The following is a 22586-nucleotide window of genomic DNA, read 5'->3' as shown; positions in this document are numbered from 1 at the left end:
ATCCAATTAATTTAACCCATTAAAATCCCATTCGGCTTTTTCAACCTTCTCCCCAAATCAAAAAAGAACAGCTGTCAGACAGAAACCAAATCAAATTTGGACAAAATCTTCCTCACCGGCCAATCGGCTTAAGAATAGTTAACAACTTTAAAGTCAAATATAAAGCGTCCTCTTATGTTGTTGAAACGATTGCAGCACAAATTGTGCAAAGCGAAACACTTCGTGGAAACAAAAATTGGAGACTTTCTTCATCTGACAATTTACAGAATAATCGCCGTCTTAGATTATGATGCAGAGGACAATAGAATAAAAAAAAAAAAGTGCATTTCATTTTCAACTTCACCCAATTCGCAGCACAGAAGCGAGCGTGTTTCCAGAGCAAAACCGGAGGAAGGACACATCACTGAGCTCTGGTTAAGTTTAGCCTAACGTAAAGCTCTGGGCTGTAAACCTTTTTCATCAACTTTGTGGTTCTTGATTTTGGTTTGCATAAAACTGGACAATTGGGGCGTGCGGATGTACAGGACAGCTCGAAAAGCCTCGTCTGCTGATTCTGAACATACTTGAATTCCTTCAACAAACGTCAACAAATCATCCCTAAACACTTGCATTCCCTAGCATTTCCGACTTGAACACCAGTTGCTGCATCGTGATTAAATAAATCATTGATAGTAATATCATTGGTATGTCTTATTGATATTGTTAACAGTTAGTTCAACCAGAGCAAGTTTCCCAAAAACAAGACAGACACACCAGCGATTGCATAACAAATAAAAGTGACTTGGGCAGTTTTTCCTCGTACACAGAAGTACAAAGATAATTCGACTTTTTTTTTTTTTTTTTTGTACTTTCCCAAACATATTCAAGTTGGGTTACTTGTCTAACCCACACCTTTTGGTCAAAATATGTTACAACTATATGATGTAATAGTAGATTATTATTAAAAGGATCTTTTGAAAAGGCCCCATTTTATGCCTCTAATTTAATTTGAATTAATACTGTACAACTGAGCACAGTGCGATAAGAATAGCCAATCAGAGAGTGTGGTTACAGGAGGTCGTGACCGAACAGTTCGTCAATCTGTGCTCACGAGCCTCGCGCAAAACGAGACGGTTTATGGTGTCTTGGCCGGATTATTCAACTCTGCTTCGCAACAAAAGTTCAAAAGAAGAAATTGGACAGCTCTCGAACTTCAAATCAAGGGTGAACATATCTAACGGCGGTGTCCTGTACGCGGACGCCTGCATATCGGTGGGCTTGGATCATCAGGTCAAAACTCATCAGGTTCAAAAACTACATACCGGAACTTTAAGTATAAATAGGGTGACCCGACACCTGAAATTTCAAACGTGATTAATCTTCCTTCTGCGTTCAATGGCCACCAAAAGACTCGTCAAGACAGATGTATCACCGACTCGGAAACGACCATTTGTAGGCAGGTAACATTTGCTGGTTATCGCTAGTGATGCTCGATCCCAAGTTTCGATTGCACTACGAGGCGTGACGTTGCACTTAAATGAACATAATCGGTGCTGCAATGAATGCCAAAGCCCCAATTGTTCTGCATTTACCTTGGCCACAATGTGACTGCGACAGTCTGGCTGGAGCAGAGACAGCGGATGTATACAATAGACGATCTTTGGCTGGAACTATAACTAACTCACTCTGTAACCCAAGACGGTGATGATCGGACAGAAGGTGGTAAAGCCTGACAAATAAAAAAAAAAAAATCACTTGTCTTTTAAGAACACATAGAAACGAACACGGTGGGGGTTTCTGGATGGGGTATTAATGGCATTTCAACGGGGTAAATCGATTCAATATACAAGTAAATTGATTCACTAGAACTGTCTGAAGAGTTGTTTTTTTTTATTTTTTTATTCAGGATTCCATATACACTTTTCCATCTTCTCACAAGGAGTCAAAGTTTCTTCACAGTGGATTTGTATCGCTTATTTGACATGGACAAACCAGATACAGTGCTAATTCTCAACACTTGGAGGCTATTCAGACGGTAAATAGAACAAGCGAGACGAAATAGAAGTAGAAAGAAAACAAGCATGTTGACGATTTAAAGTATCGCAGTAATTACCTTCAATATTAAACATCAACATTTCATTTAAATCTTTATGGATTAGCGCTATTCTCACCAGCACACTTGTGTCTTTTAAGCCCATCCTTACAAGAGAAACTTTGACCACAAACTGAGCACGCAAAATGCTTCTCACCAGTGTTGGTTCTTGTGTGCGTGTTTAAAGTGTGCTGTCGAGTGAATCTTTTACCGCAGTCTGAGCAGGCAAAAGGTTTCTCACCAGTGTGTGTTCCAGTGTGTGTCTTTAAGTTTTCCTTTCTAGAGAACCTTTGACCGCAAATTGAGCAGGCAAAAGGTTTCTCACCAGTGTGGCCTCTTGTGTGTTTTTTTAAATATTCCTTTACCGAGAACCTTTGACCGCAAATTGAGCAGGCAAAAGGTTTCTCGCCAGTGTGTGTTCTAGTGTGTGTTTTTAAGGTTTCCTTTCTTGAGAATCTTTGACCGCAAACTGAGCAGGCAAAAGGCTTCTCACCAGTGTGCGTTCTTCTGTGTGTTCTTAAATTCACCTTTTGAGAGAATCTTTGACCACAAACTGAGCAGACAAAAGGTTTCTCGCCAGTGTGGGCTCTTGTGTGTATTTTTAAATATTCCTTCGTAGAGAATCTTTGCCCACACACTGAGCAGACTAAAGGTTTCTCTCCCGTGTGTGTGCTGGTGTGTGTTTTTAAGGTTTCCTTTCTCGCGAATCGTTGACCGCAAACTGAGCAGACAAAAGCTTTCTCGCCAGTGTGTGTTACGGTGTGCGTTTTTAAGTTTTCCTTTCGAGAGAATCTTTGGCCACAAATTGAGCAGACAAAAGGTCTCTCACCAATATGTGTTTTCGTGTGCGTTCTTAAGTGTCCCTTACAAGAGAATGTTTTATCGCATTCTGAGCAGGCATAAGGTTTCTCTCCAGTGTGGGTTCTTATGTGTGTATTTAAGTGTCCCTTATGTGAGAATGTTTTAGCGCATTCTGAACAGGCAAAAGGTTTCTCTCCAGTGTGCTGTATCATGTGCCTTTTCAAAATACACTTGTAGACAAAGGTTTCCCCACACACTGAACATTTCCAGCGTTTTTTCTCAGTTTGAAATGTCATATCACCGTCAGACTCCTCCTCCTCCTCCTCCTCCTCCTCCTCCTCCTCATCATCAGTGTCCGGAGAGTTTGACGCCATGTTGTCACTATCTGATATTGGAGCGAAGAGGCTGTCTGTTTGTGATCCTCCACAGTGCTCACGATCACAATTTGTTGTCAGTTGTTGACTGGAGCTGCGGCTCGGAGGCTCCGCCCCTCCGTTCTCCTCATATTGACCTTCATCTTCACTCTTCAAAAGGTCCGTAGTCAATGGAAACTCTGCGATATCCTCCTCGTCTTTAATGTATGAGGAGTCTAACTCCTCGTTTTTCATTTGGGGAGGTTGCGGCTGCTCCTCTTTAATGTCGGGAGACTCTGGCTCCTGCGGCTCGGAACGAAGACAATTCTCGCTGACGTCTGCAGGACAAGGAAAACATGGTTAACATGGTCGAATGTGTTTACAGCGTGTGGGGAGTGACAGAAATATTTTTATGGTATTGCAGAGTTATTTCACCTGGTGTGACCAAATGGTCAGTAAACTATTCTTTAAGAGGCGGGGGGGGGGGGGGGGGGGGGGGGGGAGCCCAGTAAGCGATAGCCACAACGCTTTCAGACCAAAAGTCGAAATGCAGAAATGCGCCCACATCATGTTTATATGAAACCTGATTTCATACCGTGCCCGGTTGAGGACGCCATTCGAAATCAAAACGCAGGAATGTTGTGCAACTAGAAAGTATTGGCCGAGAGCGAAGAAGTGAACAAACCTCGAGGATTCTTGAAAGCTGGTCGCCGCTCGTTCTCGTCTTGCCTTCCACAAAGCTCCTCCTCGTACTTTGCTGTCGTCCTTGCAAACATTTTTCACAAGACTTTGCGCTCACACTTGAATTCCGCCGTGCGACGATCTGATCTGATCGCAAAGGCGTCTCCTTTGTCAGCGGCTAAGCTAGGCTAGGCTAGGCTAGGCTAGGCTAGGCTAAGATAAGCTAAGCAAGGCCGAGAAGGCTTCAACGTGCACCGAAAACGAGTTGAACCGGACACAAAGACTTCCGGGTTGATGTTTTGCTCCAATAAAGGATTCAGCGCATTCAGTGCCAATTCGTACCATTTCTTTTTGTGAGACTTGTCAAGGCACCGGCGACGTCTGCGCGATATGCACTGCGCATGCGCCGTAAGTCGGCCATTTTGATAGCTCGCTCGCTACGGTCAAACCACTAGGACAAAATACATCAGTCGCTCTCACGTTAAATGCGATATATTTGGTCTGCGTTTTGTGCGTTTTCAGGCAAAACATTTCAGTCTCATTTCAGAAATAAATTCTTTAGAGCAGGAATGCTCAACGGGTGGGTCAGGAATTTATCAAATTAATGTAAAACTGTACAAGGGGTCCTTGGCTTACGACAGTAGCGACAGACAATTTACTGTTTTTCCAGTTGATTTATATTCCGTTTTTTTCCCCCGCTCGTACAAATACTGTATTTACTGTAATTGTGACGACTACTGTGTTAGTGCGCACTAACTATTAACTTAACAATTAATGAGTTAATTATAAAGGAGCGGCACTCTGTCGTTAACTGAGGACCTTGTGAACTATTTGAACGGAATCCCAGGTCGGAATTACCTTTGATTTGAACGATAACATCATTTTAACAGGCAAGATAAAGGTAAGGGTTAACGCATCCGTATATGGAACATGTTAGGTGAAGGACTTCCCTAAAAAGAAGGGATCAATGCCTGTAGATGCAAGGCAGCTCTTGAAATATCGCGTTGTTTTATATCATTTTATATCATCTTCAGTATGACGGTGGAAAGGCAGAGAGAGGGATAAAACGCCAATTGGAAAAACAATAATCACGCGGGTTACAGATTTTCAGAGAGAGAGAGAGAGAGAATAAAATCCCGTTTTTGCCTAAACAAAACAAAATGTATCATCTAGCGATATACAATAATCGTGGCCAAAGATGTAAATTATAAAATGAACCGAAAGAAGCTTTTGATTTGTGTAGGCGCAAAAAAAAAAAAAAAAACAAGATTGGGGAGAATTGTGACAATACAAATTTGGCGTAACTCTTTTCGGCACTAATCTGATTCCATAATAAAGTGTACTGCTGCTGCTGCTCGAGTCCAATTTACACCGTGTCAAACCAAATAGTGTGCTTCCATCTAGTGGTCGACAGTGGAATTGCTTACTTATATATGACCCTCCAACCCATCCCCATGCTGCAAATTCAATAAATGATTATTTTCAATTCTTGAAAACCTGTCCAATGTCTTGAAACTCTTGTGCCCAATAATTTGGAACAGTTCAGTTATTTTATTTTTTGACTTCAAAAAAAAAAAAGCAAGTGTTATCAATCTGAGGATTGTTCAAGAACATTTGAACTTTGACAATTGATGACTTGAACTATTTGGGAAAACCTCAGAAGAGTATAATTTGCATCATAAATTGGAACTACTTGTACTTGGAAATACTTCGAATGAGTCAGGTGGAATAAACCATTTTACATTTTTACAGTCTCAGACGGTTTGATGATGAAAGCAACTCAATTAATAAACTTTCACAGTGAAATGCATTTTAACTTGATATTTACGATGTTTTTTTTTTTTTTATATGACTGACTTCTGAAGAAAACAATCTTTAAAACTTTTTTAAAAAGTCCAACACCCAACAGAAAAGAAGCATGGCTGCCATTCTGCGCCTACGACCCTGTAACTAGGCCGACTGACTGATTACAAGTTTGAAGACACCTGTGACGCTAATTAGAGGAACAAATAGTTTTCAATCTTTTCATGGGATACCACCATTTTTGTCCAGGCCTGTTTCATGAGTTTGTTCTTTAAAATAATTCCGTTGAACCACTATTCAAAAGCAATATATCGGTCAATTTTCAGTACATATTTATTTATTGTTACTTTAGTCAGATTCCAGTTATTTCTGTGACCAATGTGGGCTTTTCTTTCGTGAAGAGAGAGGCATACCAAGCGTGTACATCTGTGAGCTCCTTGTTCCTCATTCGCCTGCAGGACTTCTCAGATCCACAAATCCGGGCCTTTATTGAACCCAAACTGCAATACTGCGGGACCATCCGCTACAATCTGTTCAGTTTGGTCGGGACGATGTCACGTGTGCGGCCTTGTCTATCCTATCTCGGACATATCTGGCTCAATTCGGCATGTGGACGTGTCAGACGTGTGCTTTGTGACTGCGTGTTTTATAAAGCGAGCACCACAGTCGCTTGGTCTATTTTTCTGGTCTATTAACCCCCCCCCCGTCCCCCGTCCCCCCAAAAATAAAATTTAATTATTCAGGCACTGCAATTCCCTTTCATGTGAGGAATTTCATACATTTATTTCCTTACATCTTCTTTATATCATTATACAATATAGTGCTATTTTTCCTCATCAACAACACATAACAACAAATATGGCGTTTGGGGGGGGGGGGGGAATTCGTGACATTTCAATGGGGAAAGTTAAGTTAATTGAGGTACTATCACTGTTTAAAGAGCTGTACTTTATTCAGAATTAGATTAACACTTTTCCATTATAGAGTTATAGTTTATTCAAAGTCTATTTCAACCAATCATTCACTTGATATGGACATAAAAAAATAAAATTGAACATTCTCGATATATTGCTTTTAGTTATTTAGTGTAAATTCTCAACACTTGTCCACAGGAGCCAAGAGGACAAGAGTGTAGGCTATTTAAAATCAGAGTAAGAGTAATTGCCTTCATTCTTAAATATCTCAAAAATTTATTAAATAAATTATTAAATCTTCATTGATCACTGTTATTCTCACCAGCACACTTGTGTTTCTTAAGCTGTTCCTTACGAGAGAATCTTTTACCACAATCTGGGCAGGCAAAAGGTTTCTCGCCAGTGTGCATTCTTGTGTGTATTTTTAAGGTTCCCTTACGAGAGAATTTTTGACTGCAAACTGAGCAGGCAAAAGGTTTCTCACCAGTGTGTGTTCTTGTGTGATTTTTTAAGGTTCCCTGCCGAGAGAATTTTTGACCACAAACTGAGCAGGCAAAAGGTTTCTCACCAGTGTGGGTTCTATTATGTATTTTTAAACTTCCCGTTTCAGAGAATCCTTGACCACAAACTGAGCATGCAAAAGGTTTCTCACCAGTGTGTGTTCTAATGTGTCTATTTAAGACTCCCTTTGTTGAGAATGTTTGCTCACAAAGTGAGCAGGCAAAAGGTTTCTCGCCTGTGTGCGTTAATGTGTGTGATGTTAAGCTGCCCTTATGAGCACATTTTTGCCCACAAAATGAGCAGGCAAAGTGTTTCTCTCTAGTGTGTGTTCCTGTGGCTCCCTTATGAGATAATCTTTGATTGCTTACTGAACAGGCAATAGTTTTATCTTCAGTGTGTGTTCTTGTGTGTCTTCTTAAGTTTCCCTTCAGAGAAAATCCTTGCCCACACACTGAACAGGAAAACGGTTTCTCTCCAGTGTGTGTTCTTGTGTGTGTTTTTAAAGTTCCCTTCTCAGAGAATCTTTGACCACAAACTGAGCAGGCAAAAGGTTTCTCTCCAGTATGCATTCTTGTGTGTCTTCTCAAGTGTACCTTCTGAGAAAAACTTTGACCGCAAACTGAGCACACAAAAGGTTTCTCGCCAGTGTGACTTCTTCTATGAATATCTAAGTATACCTTTTCAGAGAATGATTGACCACAAACTGAGCAGACAAAAGGTTTCTCACCAGTGTGTGTTCTTATGTGTGATCTTAAGCTTCCTTTATGAGCAAATCTTTTTCCACACATTGAGCAGGAAAACGGTTTCTCTCCCGTGTGTGTCCTAGTGTGTATTTTTAAGCTTCCCTTTATAGAGAATCTTTGACCACAAACTGAGCAGGCAAAAGGCTTCTCGCCAGTGTGAGTTCCTTTGTGTGTTTTTAAGGTTCCCTTCTGAGAGAATCTCTGACCACAGATTAAGCAGGCAAAAGGTTTCTCGCCAGTGTGGATTCTTGTGTGTGTATTCAAGTGTCCCTTATGAGAAAACATTTTGCCGCAATCTGAGCACGCAAAAGGTTTTTCTAAAGTGTGACGTATCAGATGTGTTTTCAAAAGAGACTTGGATACAAACGTTTCCCCACACTGGGAACATTTCCAGCGTTTGTTAGCGTTCGATGTCAAACCACCTTCAGACTGTTCGTCGTCATCATCATCATCATCAGTGTCATGAGAGTGTGACGTTATGTCGTCACTGTCGGAAATTGGAGCCAAGTGGCTGTCTGCTCGTGATCCTCCACAGTGGTTAGCGTCGCCTTCCGTTGTCATGCGTTGACCTGAGCTGCTGCTTGGAGGCTCCGCCCATCTGTTCTCCTCAGCTTGCCCTTCATCTTCACTCTTCAAAACGAAACAAGTCACTGGCATCTCTGTGAAATCCTCCTCCTCTTTGACGTCGAGCGGCTCCTCCGCCTCCTCCGTTTTGATGTGACGGGGCTCTTTGTCCTCCTCTTTGACATCAGGGAACTCGGGCTCCTCCTGCTCGGGACCGAGATATTTTTCCCTGACGTCTGCAGGACACACGAGGACAAAATAACGATTTGAGAAAGTCAAGTCTGTTGTGACTTTCATGTCGACTATTGTTGTTTTGAATTATGTTTAAGGTTATTAAGTGAGCCAAACGAGTGAAATAACACAAGGTTTTGAGGAAATGCAAAATAATAAAAATAAAAATACATAAAAACAAGAATCACTCATTTAGAGACAGCCTAAGGACGGCGACAACCGGTCGTGAATAAAAATAACAGCTAACAGCTAATCTTGTTGAAACAAAAAAAGAACTGATGAAACAAGTGAGAGTAAAACGTCAACAAACCTGCTGCGTGCAACAAAGCTCGAGGATGCTTGGGAAACGCGTCGGGTAGTCGACGTTGACGCCCTTTCTCCTCTTTTGCTCCATAAAGTTCCTCCGCGTACTCAGCTGTGGTTGTTGCGAACATTTTCGCACGCTAATCACAACAACTGACGTCTCCTCCGTTAGCGGCTAGCAAGCTAAACTACGCTAAGCTAAGCTAAACAACGCCGAGAAGCTTCCAAGTGAACCGAGACGAGTTGAACCGGACGCGGAGATTCGAATGGATGATGTTCGACTCCAATAAAGTAGTGATGGACGCACTGTATCGAAGCTTCAGTCCGTCCAGTGCTAATTTAGGAAGAAGTACATGATTCCGTGAAGCCCGTGTGCTTGCGCAAAATACGTACGCGGAAGTTGCTCTCCACGGCAACACCACATGGACAAACTTCATATCGCTAACGACAAAAACACACACACACACAAAAAGCGATTGTAGAAGCCATACTTTTAAAAAAGAATGTCCTTTGCATGTTCACTTGGAGAATACATGACAAAATGACAAAGAGTGATTCGCGGCCATGGCGCTATTGTCACAAATGTTATCGTGAGTTCAACACAAATACGTGCCAGCGACATCTGGTGGCAGGCACAACAATTGAATGCTCGGAACGTAAAATATAGGCAGAAGGTATAATAAACTTGTTTATCCACCCGTTGCCATTCATACAGCAAAAAAAAAAAAAAAAAAAAAAAACATTACAAAAACATTTTTTTAAAAAGCATGTATTGTAAATTGAAAAAAGCATGTATTGTAAATTGACACGAGATCAACATTTTTTTTGGGTGACATTTTTCTTTGGATTTTTCTCATGTAAAATGGGTGCATCGGTTCAATACGACTTGCGAAAGATTAATATTCTTTTTTTGGGGGGTCGAAATATTTCTTGAAAGACTGATACAAAGTATATAACGTAGATGAACCAAAATTGCTCTACAGGTTTTGAAATGTCTTCCTGTGGAGCTCTTTTGATGCTGATCTTCTGTTGGAACAATTTACTGAATTAAAAAAAAAAAAAAAAAAACAGCACTATGCTGTTGCCATAGCAATACATTTACATTTCTGAACATGTCAATAGAACAGCTTTTCACTATATGTTGTCAATTGAATTTGTAATTTTGGGGCTAATGGAATTTGCTTGTCCCAACCACAAAAGAGATGACGATGCACTTTCAGACTTATTTCCTCATATTGTCTCAATGGCTTTATACAACACTGCTATTTTTCTTTGACAAGAACACATAACAACAAATACGGTGTTTCTTTTTTTTTTTTGGGGGGGGGGGGGGGGGAATTAATGGCATTTCAATTGGGGACATTTTGATATGATATATTGATATAAAAGTTAACTGACTAACTATCATCGTTTTCGATCTTACAACAAAGAGGGCAATTTCAATCAATCATTCGCTTACTCGATATGGGCTTCACAAAAACATCGGTCAAACCTGATACATTTCGTTATCAAGCACGAGTGTTAATACTCAACAACTGTCCACAGTAGGCAAGAATGCAAGTGTAGAGTATTTCAAATTTGTCTCCAACCATGCCAATTTTCATTTGAAGCTTCACCGGTCGCCGCTCTTCTTCCCAGCACACTTGTGTCTCTTAAGCTGATCGTTACGAGAGAATCTCTGCTCACAGACTGAGCATGCAAAGGGTTTTTCTCCAGTGTGCATTCTTGTGTGTCTTCTCAAGCATTCCTTTGAAGACAATCTTTGGCCACACACTGAGCAGACAAAAGGTTTCTCGCCAGTGTGTGTTCTTGTGTGTATTTTTAAGGTTTGCTTGTGAGAGAATCGTCGACCACAAACTGTGCAGGCAAAAGGTCTTTCACCGGTGTGTGTTCTTGTGTGTATTTTTAAGTTTACCTTCTGAAAGAATGTTTGACCACAAACTGTGCAGGCAAAAGGTTTCTCGCCAGTGTGTGTTCTTGTGTGTGTTTTCAAGTATTCCTTCTGACAGAATCTGTGGCCGCAAATTGAGCAGGCAAAAGGTTTCTCACCAGTGTGGGTTCTTGTGTGCCTTGTTAACTTTGCCTTAATCGAGAAAGATTGACCGCAAATCAAGCACGCAAAAGGTTTCTCACCAGTGTGTGTTCTTGTGTGTATTTTTAAGTTCACCTTCTGAGAGAATCTTTGACCGCAAAATGAGCAGACAAAGGGTTTCTCACCAGTGTGGGTTCTTGTGTGTATTTTTAAGTTCACTTTCTGAGAGAATCTTTGACCGCAAAATGAGCAGGTAAAAGGTTTCTCTCCAGTGTGGACTATTGTGTGTTTTTTCAAAACAGACTTGGAGGAAAACGTTTTCTTACACTGAGAACATTTCCAGCGTTTTTTCCCAGTGTGACGTGTCACATCACCTTCAGACTGTTCTTCATCATCTTCATCATCATCATTGTGATCAGATGAGTGTGATGTTAAGTCGTCACTATCTGATATTGGAGCGAGGAGGCCACAGTGGTCTCCATCCCCTTCTGTTCTCATGTGTTGACTTGAGCTGCTGCTGGGAGGCTCCGCCCCTCCGTTCCCCTCATATTGACCTTCGTCTTCGCTCTTCAAAAGGACACCAGTCACTGGCAACTCTGCGATATCCTCCTCCTCTTTGATGCAGAGCAGCTGCTCCTCCTTTTTGACGTGATGGGGCTCTTCGTCCTCCTCTTTAATGTCAGGGAACTCGGGCCCCTGCTGGTCAGGACGAAGATTTTTTACACTGGCGTCTGCGGGACACGAAAGAGACAAACATACATGGTTTGGTAAAGCCAAGTCTGTTGTGACGTCGATGTTACGTATTCTAGTTTATATTTATTTAAGGTTGTTCGGCTAGCTAAATTGGACAAGAGTCAGACGACCGATGATGTCTGTAAACTACGCACGATTACCGTCCCTATAAAAATTTGGCAATACGACTGATTTATCTTACCATCTCAGCCACTTCCTGTCAAAGCAGCCGCAACAACGATTGTTCACGCTATGAATAACGGTAACGCGCCTCCAAAGCGCTGCGAGGGGGTCACCTTCAAAATAAAAGCCTTTCAAGTAATACAGGGACAGCAATGCTTTGGATTTCAAACAACGATATGAAATAAGCTCTTTGTTATCACGCAACCAGTCCACTTCGGAAATAAAGTAGACTGTCCCAAGTACGCACTCAGGAAGATTGGATCAGATCTGGAGTTGCATTTAAAAAAGTCAAGTTTATTTGCAATCCACAAATATCAATGCAATTATACCTCATTGAAAATAACAATAAGCTGCTGCGTATTGATGTCAGCCACAGCTCACGCGCAGACACTCACATGCAGAATAATTTAAAAAACAGCATATTCACATTCTTAAAGCATTGTCTACATATTTTATGTGTGCAATTTTTTCTTTTTTTTTTTGTCTTCAAAAACCTTTACAGTACGTTTAAAAGCGTATATTAATGTTAAACTGTGTGTAAAGCATGGGGGTTAAAAGTATTTTAAAAAAATGTATATGGTCTCTCTATGAAATGCAGAATTTTAATTTAAAATGAATTTCATTTGGCACGACCAAAACGTTCCACGAGCCAGCCTGCGAGATGCAAACAACAAATTAATTTTGCAGGCATTTTTCCAAACAAGACATGGAAGTCGAGTCAACCTATTGAACTTTTGACAGTGCAGCCTTAGCTAATATCCACGACACATTCAGTTCCACCGTTGAGGGCACGAACCTCATACAGTGCTCACACGAGGAGCCCGTCGAAAAATGTTTTTAAAAACAGAAGTGTTGACTCGCAAGTGAGAGTAAAAAGGGAACAAACCTGCTCTGTGTAACACAACACGAGGATTCTTCAAAACAGCGTCCAGTCGTTGACGTTGTCGCTCGTTCTCCTCTTTTGTCGCACAAAGTTCCTCCTCGTACTTTACTTTGGTTCGTGCACACATTTTTTCCCCCTCCCCACAAGATGATGACAACACTTTTATACTTGATCTCTGCTGAGCGATGTGTTGATAACAAAGGCGTCCCCTTTAGCTAGCAATCTAAGCTACGCTAAGCTAAACTAAGCTCAGCTAAGAAAGGCCGAGAAGCTTCGACGTGCGCCGAGACGAGTTTAACCGGACACGAAGACTTACAAAAATGATGTTTATGTCCAGCAAAACAATGATCAACGTACTCTGTCGAGGATTCAGTGTGGTAAGTCAGTACTAATTTAGGAAGAATTATTGAGTGACGAGCATGTGGTTGCGTACCAAAACGTATGCGGAAGTGCAGTTACGACGTCAAATGTACGGCATCTCCATTTGGACAAACCTCGGATCGTTGTTGCGAATAGGCGAACAACAACAGAAAAAAAGAGAGAATACCTCGTCCAAATTTTCTTAAATACTTAAAATACGAAAAACAAATACTGCGGACCGCGACATACGAAGTCGCCATTTTGTCACCAATCTTGAAATGACGTCACTATGCTATGCAATGCAAAGCGTTTGACTATATCCAAATGTTACCATATGTAAGGGACATTTTCGATTTCAATCAATCATTTATTTGGGATGGACACTTCCAAAAACATTGGACATACCAGATCGTTTGCTCCAAGTGTTATTGCACGAATGCAAATTTCCAACACTTGTCCATAGGAGGCTTTTAAGAAGTATACTAGAAGAAAGATTAAACACAAGAAGGTCAATTATTTAAAATCAGTGTCATTGTAATTACCTTCAATATTGAATAAAAACAAAAAAGCAGTTGATTTTAAAACCAGACAAAAATGGTCTGGTTTTAAAATCATTGTCATTGTCATTGTTTGGGTGTGTTCGTGTAACTGCTCATTATGTGGGACGGGGAACTCTTAAATCAGGTACATCATTTCTTTTCGACACATTTTCCAACTAAGCCAGTTTCTTTGTTTTCTTTTTGGAAGTGAGCTGGGAGTGGAACAGGGACGTGATGATCTTTTCTAACATTCTGGAGAGAAAGTGGGAGGTTGGCGATGGGACAAAGCTTTTTCAAATTATTGGAATCTGAACCTGGTTTCATTTCAGTATCGGGGTTATGGCTGCTTAGTTACGCATTCGTGACTGGTTAGAGATACAGATTTTTTTTTTAAAAACACACTTATTTGTTGATTGTAATATGCATTTGCTACAATAATCGCCCCATCTCTCAAAACAAAATAAAAAATAATAATACATTAGAAAGTCCTGCTCAGGCAGGCTGGGGAGCAACAAACAATGACATACTTACCTTTTATTTACAGTATATTAATTAAGTGCATCATCCAAACCTGGTAAATAACATTCGGCTGAAAAAATGTCAGGCTGAATCATGACATTTGAATGAGTTAAATCTATTTACGATACAAGTTAGTTGAGTTATTATCACTGTTTGAACAATTGTATTTTTGTATTTTTTTTTTGTATTTATACTTTTCCATCTTACCACAAAGAGTCAAAGTTTCTTCACAGTCTATTTCAATCAAACATTCATTTACACTAATTGACACGGACATCACAAGAACCTTGGTTAAACCTGAGTGCTAATTCCCAGCACGTTTCTACAGAAGGCAATAACATAAGAGTATAGATTTTTAAAAATAAGTGTCAGAGTAATTGCCTTCAGTATGAAACTTCTACAATTTTAATTTAAAGCTTCAATGATCGCTGCTATTCTCACCAGCACACTTGTGTCTCTTAATCTGCTCCTTACGAGAGAATCTTTTGCCACAAACTGAGCATGCAAAAGGTTTCTCACCAGTGTGTGTTCTTGCGTGTGCTCTTAAGTGTCCCTTAACAGAGAAACATTGACCACAAACTGAGCAGGCAAAGGGTTTCTCGCCAGTGTGCGTTCTTCTATGTGTTTTTAAGCTCCCCCTTTCAGAGAATCTTTGACCACATACTAAGCAGGCAAAAGGTTTCTCACCAGTGTGTGTTCTTGTGTGTCTATTTAAGCTTATCTTCGCAGAGAATCTTCGACCGCACACTGAGCAGGGAAAAGGTTTCTCTCCGGTGTGGGTTCTTGTGTGTGATATTAAGTGTGGTTTCTGATAGAATCTTTTACCACAAACTAAACAGACAAAAGGCTTCTCTCCAGTGTGTGTTCTTGTGTGTGTTTTTAAACATGCTTTCGAAGAGAATCTTTGGCCACACACCGAACAAACATAAGGTTTCTCACCAGTGTGGATTCTTGTGTGTCTACTTAAAGTGAGGCTACAAGATAAACGTTTACCGCAGACTGAGCAGTTAAAACGTTTCTCACCAGTGTGGGTTCTTGTGTTTCTGCTATCAAAGGTTTTCTCACCAGGGTGGGATCTTGTGTGTCTGCTTAAAGCACGTCTACAAGAAAAACATTGACCGCACACTGAGCAAACAAAAGGTTTCTCGCCAGTGTGGGTTCTTGTGTGTGAACTTAAACTTCCCTTATAAGCAAAACTTTGCCCGCAAACTGTGCAGACAAAAGGTTTCTCACCAGTGTGTGTTCGCGTGTGTACATTTATGTATTGCTTTGTAGAGAATGTTTTGCCACAATCTGAACATGCAAAAGGTTTTTCACCACTGTGTGTTCTTGTGTGTATTTTTAAGTCTCCCGTCCTAGAAAATCTTTTGCCACAATCTGAGCAGGCAAATGGTTTCTCGCCAGTGTGTGTTCTTGTGTGTCTTCTCAAGTGTACCTTATGAGCAAACCTTTGCCCACAAACTGAGCATGCAAAAGGTTTCTCGCCTGTGTGCGTTCTTGTGTGTATTTTTACGTATTCCTTTGAAGAGAATCTTTTGCCACAAACTGAGCATGCAAAAGGCTTCTCACCAGTGTGGGTTCTGTTGTGTCTGCTTAAAGTGAGGCTACAAGAAAAACGTTTACCGCACACTAAGCAATGAAAAGGTTTCTCTCCAGTGTGCGTTCTTGTGTGCATTGTCAAACCTTTCTTTGTCGAGAACCTTTTGTCACAATCTGAGCATGCGAAAGGTTTTTCTACAGTGTGTAGTGTCCAATGTGTTTCCAAAAGAGACTTGGAGACAAATGTTTCCTCACATTGAGAACATTTCCAGACTTCAGACTGTTCATTTTCATCAGTGTGAGGAGAGTGTGACGTGGTGTCGTGACTATCTGATAGTGGAGCTGAGAGGCTGCCTGCTCGTGATCCTTCAAGGTGGTCTCCACCACCGTCTGTTGTCACGTGTTGACTTGGAGGCTCCGCCCCTCTGTTCTCCTCAGGTTGACCTTCATCTTCACTCTTCAATAGGTAACTCGGCAGAAGAGACTCTGTGATAACATCCCCCTCTTTAATGTATCGGGACTCTTCCTCCTCCTTTTTGATGTGAGGGTTCTGCAGCTCCTGCTCCTCTTTAATGTCAGGGTCCTCTTCCTCCCCCTCGATGTTAGGAGATTCGTGCTTCACGTTAATGTGGGGCGGCTCTGCATCTTCGTCTTTTCTGTCAGGAGACTCAGGCTCCTGCTGCTCCATATGAAGATATTTTTCACTGATGTCTGCAGGAAACGAGAAGACAAACATACATGTTTTGGTACAGTCGAGTCGTGTGACTTTGATGTTGCGGGATCTTGTTTTTATTGATAGTTAAGGTTCACCCGGTGAGCTGAATGACCAAAAGATCAGACTTAGGGTTCATCTGAAGTAATAAAATTTTTTTTAAAAAAAAATAAAAAAAAAATTCATAAAAATATCAATAACGGTCACGACCAGACAGCTAATTAGCTCAACCATTTCCAAGAGACGAATGATGATGTCTACCCACCTTGGGTGTATACACTGACTTAACATTTAACATTTAACCACACTTGAAATTGCAGCATACAGGAATATAAAGAATTGAATAACATCTGATTATCATTTATGTGCAATCCAGCATCTGAAAAGTCTAAAAGGAACTAGTTTAAAAATAAATACGTCTTTCAGGCAGACAAGACATATTTTGCTCGGCCATGACTGGAGCACACTTAAATGTTCTTCATACAAATTTACATTTAACAATTGACAAAGTCAAAACAGTATTCATTTCATGTGCAACACATCTTTATTGAATTACATTATTTGCGCCCTTGATTTGTAAAGCCAAATATGACCGTTTATATGAAGATGCATACAAAACAAGATTAACATTTGATTCGTACTCCGCTAACAGAAAGACATTTTCTGCGGGACATGCATGTGTCCCATCGACAAGACGGAGAAAAAAGCAATCACGTTGATTTTGGCCACATTTGTTCAGTCGCTTGCAACGCTCATTTCAAATGTTATCAACTCCAAATAGCTCGCCGCTGTGCTATATTTATCCCTTACTATGCATTTGAACAACTTTGTGTGTGCGTTTAGAAAGCCTTCCAATGATACATGAAGAAGGTTTTGGCGCCATCCCTCGAAACTAAATTCAACAAATTGCATCCACGCGGTGGTGTTAACCTTTCAAGCGAGCAACACGTGTGCACGGACAATATCGCGATACTTGCAGGCATATTCTTTATGCTCTGCGAAGAACGACTACTGTTGAGTTGTCGCATCTCTGTCTCCATGTACGCGTAGATGCGTGGGTCTCCTACAGTGCCCCCACGTGGCCAAGGCGCGCACACCATAACGCCTATCGAATTAAAGCAAAAACTGGTTGAATTATTTACATTCGATGTCATGATGCCATTACAGTACATTTTCATAACTGTACATTGTCAATAACGAAATTGTGGAATGCTATTTTCCCCCTTCATTAAAAAACATATTACAAACAAGTTTGGTGGTGGTTGTTTTTTTGTTTTTGTTTTTTGAGGATTAATGGCATTGCATTACTTTGTATGGGGAAAGATTACAATAGAATTGAACTTTATTGTCACTGTTACAGGAACAATGAAAACCAGTTAGGCATCTCACAATTCACAGCGTTGAAGCACACAAAAACTGTACATGTAAGCACACAAATTATCAAAAAGACACGTAATATATAACAAATATATAGTTAACATTATTTGAGACACGGGCGCTTTGAGTTGCGAGCGTGGCGAGCCACTGGGCTTCATTCAAATTTCCAATTTTATTTCAAAACGTCTGAAATGCTGCCCTTCGGGTCCACATATTACACATTATTCGGCGCTACTAATCTGATATGAAACGCAACGTCATAGAATGCCCGGATGAAGATTCCCCCTCGTACTCAAAATGTCGTTCTCACAAACAAGTCGTTTGTTCTCAACACAGATTAATGTCGCTTCATTAATCTGTGCTGAGAACAAACGAGTCTCATTTGTTAGCGGCTAGCAAGCTAAACGAAGGCTTCAACGACGAGCTGAACCGGCCACGAAGACTTCACCGATGATTTAATTTCGCTCCAGTAAAACAAGAATGGACGTACTGTGTCGAGGGTGCAGTCCGTTCAGTGCAAATTCCGGAAGAAGGATTTAGCGGTGTTGGCACAAACTGTGCACAGGCTTCGACGCGCGCGCCGAGATTCAGGAAGTACATAATCCCCCTTTTTGTTTTTCTTCCGCTTTTGCTAAATGCGTGACGCAGCCACTGTCCTGTGGCGCCACCTAGTGACGGCAGTTTGACATTGACGCCACAAAACGTTTTTGCAATCCCTGAACTCCCAACAAGCATCGCGTCAAATCGCGTGACATGACGTCGTCACAATAACGGCTTCATTTCCTGATTTTTTTTTAATATTAACTTTATTGAATTTACAAACGCATTTGCCTGGTTGGCGGTTTCGTCGGGCGATAATGTAAATCGTTTCATAGTTGTCCATTTTCCACTGAGTGATGTCATAGTGACACTTCTGTTGTCCTTGCTCCCTTGTACTTTTACGGTCTGAGGTTCGACTCCCAAAGCAAATCTTGACCTTTTTTTAAGTCATTTATAATCTCTTTATGGGAACCTAAACAGGGGCCGTTGCTAGGTTTTGGCGCTGGCTTTGTTTGTGTCTTTGTGGTCGGACACAGCACCGCGTCACGACGGGTGTGTACGGAAGGGAAAAAAGTGGTCACTTCATCGATTGGAGGTACAAACCGTGCAGAGGCGTTCGTAAAATATCAGAAACAAGTCGTGGCCCTGTACTTTGTGTACCTAAAAGATGCAACAAAATTTACACAGAAGTGTTTCACTCCCTCCATTCACTACCTTCATTGTTGAATGGAAATAAATAAAATAAAAAAATTAATAGAATAAACTACAAAAGTTGGAAACGTGCTGTTCGTAGAACGAGTGTGTGGCCCTTAAAAGGACCTTTGGGTTTGCTTGACGGCAGGTAGAGTCCCGAATTTAACCTCCGAAACCGTACAGAGTGCGTCCTTGTCTCTTGAGGGCGTACACGACGTCCATGGCGGTGACGGTCTTCCTCTTGGCGTGCTCGGTGTAGGTGACGGCGTCGCGGATGACGTTCTCCAGGAAGACTTTGAGCACGCCGCGGGTCTCCTCGTAGATGAGGCCCGAGATGCGCTTGACTCCGCCGCGGCGAGCCAGGCGGCGGATGGCGGGCTTGGTGATGCCCTGGATGTTGTCGCGGAGAACTTTGCGGTGACGCTTGGCGCCGCCTTTCCCCAAACCTTTGCCTCCTTTTCCTCGACCCGACATTCTGTCTGCTGCAAGAGCTGCAATGACGGGACACAACCCAGGGCGGGCTGTCTTATAACAAGACTGCGGACCTGAAGGAGAACAGTTGTACCCAATTCCCCGCTACGTCACCAAACACAATTCAACCTTTGTTAGTAGCCACACGAACACAAACGTTATAATTGTCACGTTATAATTGTCTTTCTATATTCTAAATAAAATTTCATGTAGAAATCATATAGTTTTATTGGGCTTATTGATTCAGTGTCCTCGATTTACTTTGCTAATGCAAGACAACAGTAAACAGAGTTTGCGAACACAGAATGCTTAATCGCACGAATCACTTGTGTATAAACAACACAGAGCGTGCTATGATGGTGAAATTGAACAAGTTTGGTACTTCCAGAGTAACAAAAATTTTTACATGCGAAAATGTTAAACTTAGACTTTTTTTGTTTGTTTTAGACTTTGGATGCTCGCATTGACTTTCTGAAGCAACACGGATGAATGGTGTGAGAACAAAGCAAATTCAGATGGACAATTTTACTGACAACCAATACTGCGGTTCGTAACATTTGTAAAATGCGGTACTCGTACGTGAAAGAATCAAGTGAGGTTTAGTTGTACAGTAATTTAACTTTTTAGCATTTGAAAAATTGCAAACGTTTATCCATGTGCATTGGTTTTTATTTCTACTTTGGTGTGCAATACATTTGAATTGACTCATCATTTTTGTAGTTTTCTATATATTTTTTGGGCAGAGGTTACGCAACTGCAATGTCTTGTTTTGCAACAGTACGGCATTTTGGTCATGAAAGTTGTACTTTTGAGGTCAGTAGTGGTCAACATGGTTTTCTTTGGTGGTTTTAGCCAACTTGCTCATTGCATTGTGCAATAGTACGGATAAGGAATAGTACTCTTCTCGAACAAAGTGTGTGGCTCTTAAAAGAGCCGTTTTTGGGGTGGCGGTGGTTTCTAAATTACTTTGTCTTGCCGGCTTTCTCGGTCTTCTTGGGCAGAAGCACGGCCTGGATGTTGGGCAGAACTCCACCCTGGGCGATGGTGACCCCACCGAGAAGCTTGTTGAGCTCCTCGTCGTTGCGGACGGCCAGCTGCAGGTGACGAGGGATGATTCTGGTCTTCTTGTTGTCGCGGGCGGCGTTGCCGGCCAACTCCAGAATCTCGGCGGTCAGGTACTCGAGTACGGCCGCCAAGTAGACGGGGGCGCCGGCACCGATGCGCTGAGCGTAGTTGCCTTTGCGGAGCAGTCTGTGGACACGACCCACCGGGAACTGAAGTCCGGCCCGGGATGAGCGAGTCTTGGCCTTTGCTCGGGCCTTACCGCCGGTTTTCCCTCTACCTGACATGTTTAATGTAAGTAATACAAAACTCAGTTGATAACCGCAACAAGCACGCAGCAGGGTTCTTATACACTCTCTTGCTACTCAGTGATTGGTCGGTTGTTGCGGGGAAACAGTTGTCCAATCAAAATAAAAAACTATAATCGCTGCTGCTCTCCTTTCTGTAAACTAGATTTTTTGGGGGGCGGGGGCTATTTCAATAATTACCTGTAAAGCCATGCAACAAATACAATCACAGAATAGAAACGTTTACATTTTTTTTTTTTTTTTTTTTTTTTAAATATGCAATCAGATCAACTTGCATGGCACTTTGCAGAGTATAGCATGTACTTTACAGGAAATATCATGCATTAATAAATTTCATTTCCTAGCACTGTTTAGAAACAAAGATGTGTTGTCAGCACATCTTGTCTTTTATGACTTATGGTTTATTTCAGTTGCAGGCTGTTAGCTGTTAGACCAGTCCCTTAAAAAGTCAGCAATGTGCGTGTGTGTGTGTGTGTGTGTGTGCGTGCTTAATTACGTTTTCACATATTGTTTTAGGATTTGTGATGCTTGGCTTCTGTTGTCCCATCACTTTGTGTAATAATAAATTGAAAACAACAAACACTTGTGACGCAACGTGCTGCCATCTACTGGTGTAAGGATGTACTGCAAGCAACCACGTTGTTATTCTTGTTCTTTTGACCGTATAACAAATTATGTAGCAGGATTTGCTTTTTACCGCAGATGTGGTGGCTCTTAAAAGAGCCTTTGGTGTGTCTGTGTGGGGAAGTTTTGAATTACTTCTTCTTGGGTGCGGCGGCCCGCTTGACCGTCCTGGGCTTGGCAACCTTCTTGGCGGCGGGGGACTTCTTGGAGGCCTTAGCGGGCTTCTTCACCTTTTTGGGCGTCGCGGTCTTGGCGGACTTCTTCGTGGCCTTCTTGGCCGCGGGCTTCTTGCTCGTCATCCCCTTGTGGGTAGCGACCTTCTTGTCTTTGTTGGAGCTCTTGTCAGCCTTTGCGGGCGCCTTCAGTTTTTTGTCCTCGTTCTTCTTGCTCATCTTGAAGGAGCCTGAAGCGCCGGTAGCCTTTGATCTGAACAATGGCGCCCCTGACCACCATGCCCTTGATGACGGCCTTGAGACGAGCCCTGTTCTTCTCCACGTCGTAACCTTTTCCGGCCAGATACTTCTTGAGGGCGGCCAGGGAGACGCCATTGCGGTCGTTGGACGCTGCCACGGCCTGGAGGATGAGCTCGCTGGCGCTGGGTCCGACCGCTTTGGTGCCGGACGACGGCTTCTTCTTGGTACTGCTTTTCGCCGGAGCGGATTGAGCAGGAGCGACTTCTGCCATTGCGACGTCTTGTTTGCTTGCTGCGTGGAAGGCGAGGCGCATACTTCAACGAGACGTGAGAACCGTGGAGACTCAAGCCGTGAGAACCGTGGCGACTCACGCCATGAGAACCGTGGCGACTCACGCCATGAGAACCGTGGCGACTCAAGCCATGAGAACCGTGGCGACTCAAGCCGTGAGAACCGTTCACTTGTGTTTTCTTTGCACACTTTAAACGGCGATAAAACACCCCGCGGGAAAAAAAACAAAAAAACCGGTTCCACCCAAAACGACTTCAAATGATAGAAAACAAGTATCGCTCCACATGGAAGTTGTTTCCAGCTTGCTTGACACATGAGAAAAAGTGAGCTGCTAAAATTTTAT

General features: G+C 42.0%; 6 protein-coding genes and 1 pseudogene across 6 annotated transcripts; all 7 read right to left on the bottom strand.

The window, feature by feature from the left end:
- Window positions 1-1844: 1844 nt before the first annotated feature.
- On the bottom strand, window positions 1845-4313 carry LOC133413386 (gastrula zinc finger protein XlCGF57.1-like). Its single transcript, XM_061697704.1, has 2 exons — window positions 3911-4313; window positions 1845-3563 (listed from the first exon to the last, which is right to left on the bottom strand). Exons 1-2 carry the CDS (start codon window positions 3999-4001, stop codon window positions 2128-2130), a joined length of 1527 nt encoding a protein of 508 aa, XP_061553688.1. The 5' UTR covers window positions 4002-4313; the 3' UTR covers window positions 1845-2127.
- Window positions 4314-6510: 2197 nt separating this feature from the next.
- LOC133413384 (gastrula zinc finger protein XlCGF57.1-like) lies at window positions 6511-9346 on the bottom strand. Its single transcript, XM_061697702.1, has 2 exons — window positions 8973-9346; window positions 6511-8667 (listed from the first exon to the last, which is right to left on the bottom strand). Exons 1-2 carry the CDS (start codon window positions 9094-9096, stop codon window positions 6923-6925), a joined length of 1869 nt encoding a protein of 622 aa, XP_061553686.1. The 5' UTR covers window positions 9097-9346; the 3' UTR covers window positions 6511-6922.
- Window positions 9347-10293: 947 nt separating this feature from the next.
- Window positions 10294-13306, bottom strand: LOC133413387 (zinc finger protein OZF-like). The gene is made up of 2 exons (XM_061697705.1): window positions 12799-13306; window positions 10294-11728 (listed from the first exon to the last, which is right to left on the bottom strand). Exons 1-2 carry the CDS (start codon window positions 12920-12922, stop codon window positions 10578-10580), a joined length of 1275 nt encoding a protein of 424 aa, XP_061553689.1. The 5' UTR covers window positions 12923-13306; the 3' UTR covers window positions 10294-10577.
- A 205-nt stretch (window positions 13307-13511) lies between these two features.
- LOC133413385 (oocyte zinc finger protein XlCOF6-like) lies at window positions 13512-18418 on the bottom strand. The gene is made up of 2 exons (XM_061697703.1): window positions 18332-18418; window positions 13512-16463 (listed from the first exon to the last, which is right to left on the bottom strand). Exon 2 carries the CDS (start codon window positions 16438-16440, stop codon window positions 14632-14634), a length of 1809 nt encoding a protein of 602 aa, XP_061553687.1. The 5' UTR covers window positions 16441-16463; window positions 18332-18418; the 3' UTR covers window positions 13512-14631.
- A 728-nt stretch (window positions 18419-19146) lies between these two features.
- LOC133413393 (histone H4) lies at window positions 19147-19557 on the bottom strand. Its single transcript, XM_061697711.1, has one exon. The coding sequence runs from the start codon at window positions 19546-19548 to the stop codon at window positions 19237-19239; it is 312 nt and encodes a 103-aa protein (XP_061553695.1). The 5' UTR covers window positions 19549-19557; the 3' UTR covers window positions 19147-19236.
- A 935-nt stretch (window positions 19558-20492) lies between these two features.
- On the bottom strand, window positions 20493-20900 carry LOC133413390 (histone H2A-like). Its single transcript, XM_061697708.1, has one exon. The coding sequence runs from the start codon at window positions 20892-20894 to the stop codon at window positions 20508-20510; it is 387 nt and encodes a 128-aa protein (XP_061553692.1). The 5' UTR covers window positions 20895-20900; the 3' UTR covers window positions 20493-20507.
- A 758-nt stretch (window positions 20901-21658) lies between these two features.
- LOC133413389 (histone H1-like) lies at window positions 21659-22223 on the bottom strand (annotated as a pseudogene).
- Window positions 22224-22586: the final 363 nt, after the last annotated feature.

The sequence above is a fragment of the Phycodurus eques genome, chromosome 15, assembly GCF_024500275.1.
Source record: "Phycodurus eques isolate BA_2022a chromosome 15, UOR_Pequ_1.1, whole genome shotgun sequence".
Taxonomy (NCBI): Eukaryota; Metazoa; Chordata; class Actinopteri; order Syngnathiformes; family Syngnathidae; genus Phycodurus; species Phycodurus eques.
Note: the sequence above shows the minus strand (reverse complement) of the source record. Positions and strands in the feature narration are given on the sequence as shown.

Excerpts from the sequence above, each read along its gene's own strand:
- LOC133413386 (XM_061697704.1), bottom strand. The coding sequence starts at position 4,001 with ATGTTTGCAAGGACGACAGCAAAGTACGAGGAGGAGCTTTGTGGAAGG. Across the intron at positions 3,564-3,910 it reads AGCTTTCAAGAATCCTCGAG|ACGTCAGCGAGAATTGTCTT; the intron begins GTTTGTTCACTT and ends CTTGTCCTGCAG.
- LOC133413385 (XM_061697703.1), bottom strand. The coding sequence starts at position 16,440 with ATGGAGCAGCAGGAGCCTGAGTCTCCTGACAGAAAAGACGAAGATGCA.
- LOC133413393 (XM_061697711.1), bottom strand. The coding sequence starts at position 19,548 with ATGTCGGGTCGAGGAAAAGGAGGCAAAGGTTTGGGGAAAGGCGGCGCC.
- LOC133413390 (XM_061697708.1), bottom strand. The coding sequence starts at position 20,894 with ATGTCAGGTAGAGGGAAAACCGGCGGTAAGGCCCGAGCAAAGGCCAAG.
- LOC133413387 (XM_061697705.1), bottom strand. The coding sequence starts at position 12,922 with ATGTGTGCACGAACCAAAGTAAAGTACGAGGAGGAACTTTGTGCGACA. Across the intron at positions 11,729-12,798 it reads TGTTGTGTTACACAGAGCAG|ACGCCAGTGTAAAAAATCTT; the intron begins GTTTGTTCCCTT and ends CGTGTCCCGCAG.
- LOC133413384 (XM_061697702.1), bottom strand. The coding sequence starts at position 9,096 with ATGTTCGCAACAACCACAGCTGAGTACGCGGAGGAACTTTATGGAGCA. Across the intron at positions 8,668-8,972 it reads AGCTTTGTTGCACGCAGCAG|ACGTCAGGGAAAAATATCTC; the intron begins GTTTGTTGACGT and ends TGTGTCCTGCAG.